Source organism: Rhincodon typus, chromosome 14 (genome assembly GCF_021869965.1).
Source record: "Rhincodon typus isolate 14 chromosome 14, sRhiTyp1.1, whole genome shotgun sequence".
NCBI classification, from domain to species: domain Eukaryota; kingdom Metazoa; phylum Chordata; class Chondrichthyes; order Orectolobiformes; family Rhincodontidae; genus Rhincodon; species Rhincodon typus.
The window spans coordinates 50,908,854-50,917,485 of record NC_063345.1 but is presented as its reverse complement, the minus strand read 5'-3'; the positions used below and the strand labels follow the sequence as shown (position 1 = coordinate 50,917,485).

At 43.4% G+C, this 8,632-nt stretch overlaps 1 protein-coding gene across 2 annotated transcripts in view; it reads right to left on the bottom strand.

Moving 5' to 3' along the window:
* Positions 1-8,632, bottom strand: part of pcdh11 (protocadherin 11) — a 664,642-nt gene that overhangs the window by 655,349 nt on the left and 661 nt on the right. For both annotated transcript variants that reach the window (XM_048605336.1, XM_048605337.1), the window contains exon 2: positions 5,397-8,480. In XM_048605336.1, the coding sequence (XP_048461293.1) occupies positions 5,397-8,465 (3,069 nt within the window). In that variant the 5' untranslated portion in view covers positions 8,466-8,480. The remainder of the gene's footprint in view (positions 1-5,396; positions 8,481-8,632) is intronic.

Genomic DNA, 8,632 nt, shown 5'->3' with positions numbered 1-8,632 from the left:
GGAAAGTTGACGTTTCGGGTCGGAACCCTTTTCTGAAGAAGGGTCCCAACCCAAAAAGTTAACTTTCCTACTCCTCTGATGCTGCGTGGCCTGCTGTGTTCCTCCAGCTCCACACTGTGTTACCCAAAACTTTGCTGTTCATTTCCTCACTCACACCAAATCCTTGCATGTAGCCCTATACCGTACCCTGGTTAAGCACTGCTTCGACTTTACAAGACTCAGTTTTGTTTTCAAATCACCTTCTACTTGGAGTAACTGTAATCTCTATCAGCCCTCAAGATAGCTGTGCTTCTCCAATTCTGACTTCTTGAATATCTCCATTTTTAATTATTTCACCAGTGGCAAATGTGCCTTCAGCTGCTAATGTCCTAAGTTAAGCATTTCCTCCCTCAACTGGACCACTTCTCTTCCTCTTTCCTCCTTTAAGCCATTGTGTAAAATCTGCCTCATTGCATGTTAATTTCCTAAAGCTGCTTAATATTAAAGATTTTTCTGAGTGACTTTCAATGTTTTGGTACTTAAAAGGTGCCATAAAGTACCAATTGTTATAGATTAACTGGATTAGAAATTGGGCAGAGGCTCTCTTGATAAAATGGTCAGCTCAGAATGGACCTCCGCAATGTGAATGTCATGTTCAGTCCCTGATTTATGCCGAAATAGCTGGTTGCACAATTAAGTTTCCCCAAGCTAAGAAGAAGGGAAAAAAATAATAGGCCTGCATTCTTGATCAATAACCAGAGGCCCCCATGCTGTAAAGTGATTTGTGTCATTCTCAAATACAATTGATATCTGGCATTTTGCCCCTTACATGTGTAAGAATAACCTCTTATCTAAGATCCTCCGTTTGCACAGACTTCATGGGTGAAGTAATAAAGGCTGTTGAATGGTAGTTCACTAAATGTATGAATCAGGCGGCATGAATTGATTCATCAAATATAGGCAAATGGAGAGTAAAAATTCAAGTCAGCACACCTTAAGTATTTTCTCCACGTATGCAATTCCTGGCTCCTTCTGGACTCTTCTTATGCATTTATCAAAGGGGAAAAAAAACAGCTCTAACAATCGCTCAGTGAGTTTATCAAAATTAGTCCTGCGCTCAGTTAGTAAATCTCAATTTCCCAGGGGAACAAAAATCATCCTCGGTCTATGATCCTCAGCGAAATGCAGCTACTCCTGGAGGGAGTTATAATCAGGCAGAAACAGAAATAAGCACTGATGTGATACACAACAGTTGAATACTTATTTGGTACGCACTGTCAAGATTTGTACATAAACAGTGGTCATTTAAGGAAAGTTTCAGGTATTAACTAATGCTCATGAAATCCTATTCCCAAGGAAGTCATCATTTTCAGGAGGAAAAGGAAAAAAAAACTGCCATGGAGAAGATTAGAAAATGAGTTATTTTTAAAAGAAACTAAAACATAACAGTCCCATCATAAACCTTAGACTCAAAACACCAAAAATTCTGCTCATGTGTTAGTGTAATGCGAAAAAAGTTTAATGAAGAAATGAGTTTTGCACAAGACATTAAACGCGTGTAAAATATACAAAATGAGGTACACAGGCCAGACCAAAAATACAGAAGATGTATAAATACCTAAATGAATTTTAATTTAAATGAAATAAATGGTACGTCTACCACTAAAGTATAAATGGAGCTGTTTTACACTACATTGCACTTATTCTTATCAGTGAATTTAACTACTGCTTTTAATAGATACAACTGCAAATTGCTTCAATGAAGTTGCAAGAATAATAAAATCAACATACACAAGCGCATTAAATAAACGTTGCACATTTCACATAACATTGCAAGTGTGCAGTCAAACCTTATTATTACAAACTCAGGGACCAGTGAAGAAGCCTGGTATGGCACATTGTTACCATTATCTATATTGGTAATGCATGGATCTTCCACTATTACCAAATTTTTTAATGCAGATTTGGAAAATAATGTTTTTATTGTGCCGACTACTGCTGAAAGCTAGATCATACTCAGTTTGTGTTTCACGTACAATTGTTGGCCTTAAGCAACTTGCCAACATGGCCACTCTCCTGTGTGATGACAAGATATTTAACAGCAAGAGGGTACCAGAGCTCATTGCCTTCAACTGAAGCACGCACCTGTACACTTTCTCAGAGGAGTCAGTGGATATCAATAAAACCAATCCAATTGTTTCATTCTCAGTCCAGATGCAATAAGATCAATTGCAGCACTTTCTGTGCAAGTGCACCTTAAAAACTCATAACGGAGATCAGGGGCTGCAAATTAAATCTAGACCGTTCAAGCACGTATAAATTACCAATTGAGTATTTGTGGGGACTGACTAATGTAGGTGGGGTGAGTTTGTAACAATGAAGTTCCACTGCAATCAATTCATTGGCATAACAACATTTTGCAATATCAAGAACATTAGCCCATACTGAACAGCTTCTTTCAGAGTAAACAACCACTGCCTCATATATTTAGGTTTAATAACAGGATTGGTTCCCTCTTCTGGTCGCTTGAATGGCAATTTGAGATGCAATAAACGGAAATCAATCATTCTGTTCCACTGACACTACTTCAATATCGGTACTTAAAAGACAGATTGGACTGATTGTATAATCTTATTTAGAAAACCATAACATTTCTGTGAATGAAAGCAAACAGTAAATGACCTGAGCAAATGTTTGCCAGCTCTGAAGGAACAATTCTTGAGAAATTCTTGGTGAAACCTTTCCCTCACTATTTGATTTATTATATATGTTGTGCTTATTAGATTAACTGGTACAGATAAAGCATCTGTAGCACTGTAGATCTATGAAATACCACAGAGAGAAGTAATCCATAGAGTCTGCAAATGGTACTCAGGACTTGGTGGTGGGATGATTAAGTAAAAATTGTAAAACAATTCTGTGCTGTTGCTCTCAACTATAATCTTTCAACCTGTTGTGGTGAATTTAAAAAAGAGTTGACTTGAGGTGCAGTGAATGTCCAGTACTGTGTTAGCTGTAAGTACAAGAAGAATAAGACTTCAAACTGGCTAACAACAAATGGATCTTATAAAGCACCATTGACAATGACACAACCACAGTCACCTAGGTTGAGAAGGGCCACAGGTCTATCATTGTTAAATCACAGTTTTTAATCTTTAATTACAGGCTAGTCTGTTCTACGCTGTGTTAAGTACGAGGTATAGTTCAACATACGTGTTAACAGAAGTCGAACATATTTTTGCACCAAGGTGAAACTGCAACATTTTCATATAAATGTATGTGTGGTATTCTTTATATAAAGTGCACACAGATCTTGAGTGCTTTCTGATGCTAATAATCAAGACAGGGCATCAATGTAAGGAAGGCAGCAATATGTAGAAAATTCCCAAAACCTCCCCACCACCCCACCTCTGCCAACATTTTATTTGCCACAACCCTCTAAAACATTACCAAAAGGGAATTTTTTCTGAAAATGTAGAAAGCTGCATCACAAAATAAAGTCGTTTTGTGAAATTATTTTGGTATGGACTATAGGTTTGAATAACCACGAGTAGTTCTAGCTGGCATACCAGTTCAGACGTATTTTCTGTGAAATCAGTTTACAGGTTTTCTTACGGTTTAGCCAATCATCAGGAAAACCACGATCTAATCTTTCAAGAAGGTAGAACTACTGACTCCTAGTGGTTTAATAAGAGGGTTTGAAATCCCAACAACTTTGCAAAACAACTTTGAATGAGGAGGGGAGGCAATCTCTACAGTTTAAAATTTGCATGGATTGAATAGAGCCACGGAACCAAACTTTGATCCAAATGAAATGTTTATTTACACCAGGAAACAAGCATATTAATAGCTGAATGGACTCCATATCAGTGATATATAATTCCTGGAGCTAAATTCTTCTGCAAATTGGAATGAAGTTGCCCAGAGAACAAAACTAATCTTACTGTTTTTCTTCCTATATATTTTTTGTGACTGATAGCACAAGATATACTGACCTAAATGCTAGACAAAAACAAAAGCTACTCACAGGGAAAATACTTGAGACAAACAGTACATGCAATTGTTCTCCAAGCAGTTGAATAATTAATTGAGTCGCAAAGCCGGTAGCTGTTTGGCTCCAACTATGGTTCCGTTTGCCTACCAGAGTTAAACAGGTCTCAAAGGAACCCAGTACAGTAAAGAATAATGGAGATTCAGAGAGCTACATTAAACAGACATTACAATGTTCAATAGTACACACTGTTCTGCCACCCATTTCATTTGAAACATTTGCATATCATTTTGAGCACTTTTGTTGCGATTAAGGTTTGCAAGCACATCCTCCCCAATGCAACTGTCAATCAACATGCTTTTGAAAGCACCTATGTTACTGTTGCCCTTTCCCCTCAGTATTTCTTAACACTTTTTGGTGCAGGTCCATTTTCTTTGATTTTAATCTTACCTGCCCTTCCCCCATTTGACTGGAACATTCATATTTACCCTTGGCCTCCTATTTTTCAGAAATAGTTTACGGTGTGAAAAGCGTTAAGAGACGGCACAAGAAAAACAAGAATGAATTTTTCAGTTGCAACCCAGGGGCTAGCTCTGTAGACCCAAATGTCAATTTCTCAACACACAGAAGGTACATAATTTGCCTGTTGCCTCAGTGATTCAATGTGCATATTTGACACATTAAAAATAGACAATTAATTTAAGCAGCCCGGCTCCAGCATGCAAGGAGATAGAGAAGTCAGATTCAGTGTTTCAAAACATGAATAATCATGCTGTTTTAATTTCAACATTCCAAGATTTGAGCATAAGAATTACACTTATTCTATTAAACCGAATTGAGAAGCACCTCTTTTCCCTTGTCCCCTGGAGATCTCCAAATTAGAAATTATAGAACATTCCTTACAAAAGCATGTTTATTTAACAGAAAGGCAATGGTTGAGTCACAGCAGTTTTTTAATACAAGTTTTTTTAAAATATATTACTGTCTTTGTTCTTCAGTATAATGGGGTACTGTTTTGCTGTGTAATGTGTAGTCTGTTCCTCCCTTCCTTACTGCTGGTGCCAACGTCTCTGAACAGAAACCAAAGATCGATTTTGTACAGCCTCACATTGCACCTGCACTACGCATCTCAGGATTCCTGTGCCTGCTACTCCACAGTCTACTCGCAGTGCCCTTCTCTTCACAACTGCTGCAGCTTTCTGTACACCCAGGAAGTACTACAGTGCCACCTAGAGACCATATTGTTGAAACAACAACTCAGCAAATCACCACCAGCTAAATGCCACTTCATTCTAATTTCTCTCTCCAACATTGATGAATCACAAGCTGTTTACATTTCAATGCCTCAGCCATGCATGACCATTCAAGGCTTTTAATCTTCAAGACAAGATCTCTCTGTGAGGGCCAGTTAGAATCTCTGAATTACCTGTCTGGTGTGGATTGGCCCTGCAGTCTTGAAGCCTCCCTGACAACTGCATTCTGATACGCTGTAGGGGTCAGAACTGCTTGAAGAACACTTGGATAGGGAGTCGCAGCCCACCACAAATGTGTTATCCAGCGGTAACTCTTGGATCACGTGATGCTTCTTAACCGGCACTGGAGTCTCTGGCTTGATTTGAAAGGAGGGCTGTGGGGAGGCCGACTTGTAGTGTTTTCCCAGATCCGGGCTATCGGGTTTAAAAGTGGTGGGTGTTGTGCCCCAGTTGTACTTGCCCATAGTCTGATCCTCCAATTCCACTGGAAGGTCCAAGGTGCCATTGATGTGCTCATGAGCAGGGTCATCTGGTTTGGACTCCTCAATTGTAACAAAATTCAGAAGAAGGTTCTTTGGCGACCTCTTCTTCTTTCTCTTCTTCTTCTTAATCTGTCGGTTTTCCTGATTGGGAGACACCCACTCCCCGCTCTGTTTCCCCTTCTGCACAGTTTTATGTCTTGGCGTGTGACGGCAACGCACCAACGCAGTCACAAAAATAACAAGAATGACAGTCATAGTCCCAGCTATGATAGCAATAACAATCTTAATATAATCATTAGTCTGTGGAGTCATCTGGCTGTCTCCAACATTCTTATCCAATGGCGTTTCCATACTCTTCCGTACCAGATCTTGAACGTAGGTGAAATTATTGATGGTTTCATTGAGAAACAAGTGCACAAGTGCCATGGCATGCAAGGATTCCGGCTGACCCAAATCAATGACCTTCACCACAAGCCTGTATAAGCCATGGTCTGCTGCAGTCACCTTCTCTTGCAAAGTGATATTGCCAGTCACTGGGTCAATGGCAAACAGTCCTCTGGAATTGCCACTGACGATACTGTAGCGCAGTTCCGCATTCATCCCTGTGTCATTGTCAATTGCAAAAACTTTACCCACCACTGAGCCAGGGTTAGCGGAGGTCGATACTAGTTCATACGAGAAGTTAGATGGAGGATATACAAACACTGGACTGTTATCATTTACATCAACAACATTTATGGTCACCCTGGCCACAGAGGACCGTTGAGGCCTGCCTCCATCCACAGCCATGACTTGAAACGTATAGGAACTTTGCTGCTCCCTGTCAAACGTAATATTGGGCTTGATGACCCCACTGGTGGGGTCAATTATAAAGTAGCCTTTATTATTCAAGATGGAAAGGCTAACAGCTGCATTATCTCCTGCATCTGCATCTGTAACAGTAATAAGTCCAACTGTCCCATACATGGGCAGGTTTTCAGGCACGTAGAAATTGTATTCACTGTGTGTGAAGGAAGGGCTGTTGTCATTTTGATCTAACACAGTCACAACCACAGTAGCGTTGCTCTGAATAGAAGGCTTGCCTCCATCCCTGGCCAGAACTGTAAAAACATAACGGTCCTGTTTCTCTCGGTCTAACCTCCTCATAGCTGACAGAATGCCAGTTCTCCGATCTACACTGAAGACAGAGGGGGCATTGGGACCCAGGAGGTAAGTGATCTCTGCATTTTTCCCACTGTCCGCGTCAGTGGCACTGATTTTTGTTAACTGTGTACCAGGGGTGTTATTTTCAGGGATTGACAGGCCAATTACGGGCTGATTAAAAACAGGAGCGTTATCATTCTCGTCCTTCAGCTTAATCACCACAGTGGCTGATTGATTTAACGGTGGTTTGCCTGCATCGGAAGCCACTATCTTAATAGTATATTCTTTCGTACTCTCATAGTCTAGCAAGGCAGCAGTTTCTAGTAAGAACTGGCTTTCAAACACAGGCTTCAAACGGTATGGGACATCGTGGTCAGTGAAGCAGGTGACCTTCCCGTTTAGATCTGCATCTTCATCCGTGACAGTGATCAGGGCGATTTTGGTATTGAGCGGTGCGTTTTCCGACAGCAAGACGGTGCCGTTGACGGGGTTAATGATATACCTAGTGTCGATGGCGGGCACGTTGTCATTGACGTCGGTGATGTTAATGGTGACCACGGCCCTGGAGGGGGTTGAGCTCCCGTCGCTGGCCAGGACGGTCAACTTGTGCACGGGGAACTCCTCCCGGTCCAGCGGCTGCCTGATGGTGATCAGGCCGGTGGACGGATTGATGGCGAAGAGGCGGCGGGCCAGCGGAGAGACCTGGTTGCTGAAGGAGAAGCGGACGACGGCGTTGGAGCCCAGGTCGGCGTCGGTGGCGTGCAGCTGGACGACCGAGGTGCCCACCGGCGCGTCCTCGGGGATGTGGACGTCGGTCTCCCCTTCCTTGAAGACGGGCCGGTTGTCGTTGACGTCGGTGACGGTGATCTGGAGGATGGCGGTGCTGGAGCGTGGGGGCTTGCCACCGTCCTCCACCTTGATCTTCATCACGTAGGTGTCCTTCTGCTCGCGGTCCAGGCTCTGCTGGACGATGAGCTGGGGCCACTTGTCACCTTCGGGGGTCTCGATGATGTCCAGCCCGAAGACGCTCTGCCCCTTGAGCAACTCGTAGTGCTGGATGCCATTGATGCCAGCGTCCGGGTCCAGGGCGGAGGGCACCGAGTAGCGGGAGTTGACGGCTGTGTTCTCCGGGATGGAGATGTTGATGACCGCCGAGGGGAAGAGCGGAGCGTTGTCGTTGACATCCTCGATGAGGAAGCGCATCTTGACCAGCTGGAAGACCTCGTTGGGCAGCACGGCCACCTCGACCTCGTAGAAGCAGCGGCTATCGCTGAAGGAGTTGGCGCACAGCTTCTCCCGGTCGATGCGGTGGGCGGTGGTGTACAGCTCCCCGCTGCTGCCCTCCACCCGCAGCAGCGGGGCATCCCCGGTCTTGGAGACCAGCTTGAAGGTGAGGGGCAGACCAGCCGCCGCCGCCGCCGTCAGGTTCAGGTCCCGCACCAGGTTGGCCACCAGCACGTTATCGGGCAGCTCCTCCCGGAGGCTGTAATCCCTCTCCTGCCCCGAAACCAGAGGTACCACCGCCGCCAGCAGAAGCATCAGGGCAGCAGCCAACGCATCCATCTCCCTCGATCCTCCTCCGGAGCAATTTGCAAAAACGCACGCACACACACACATACACTGCAGCTCCTCCTAAACACACACAAAAGAAAAACAAAATAATTTTTTTTTTTGGCCAAGATGTGAGAGGGTTTGATGGGAGGGAAACAGGGGCAGCGGACGTGAAAAACGAAAACAAACACGAAGCGTCAACTTCTGCAGAAGAAGAGGAGCAAGAAAAAAAA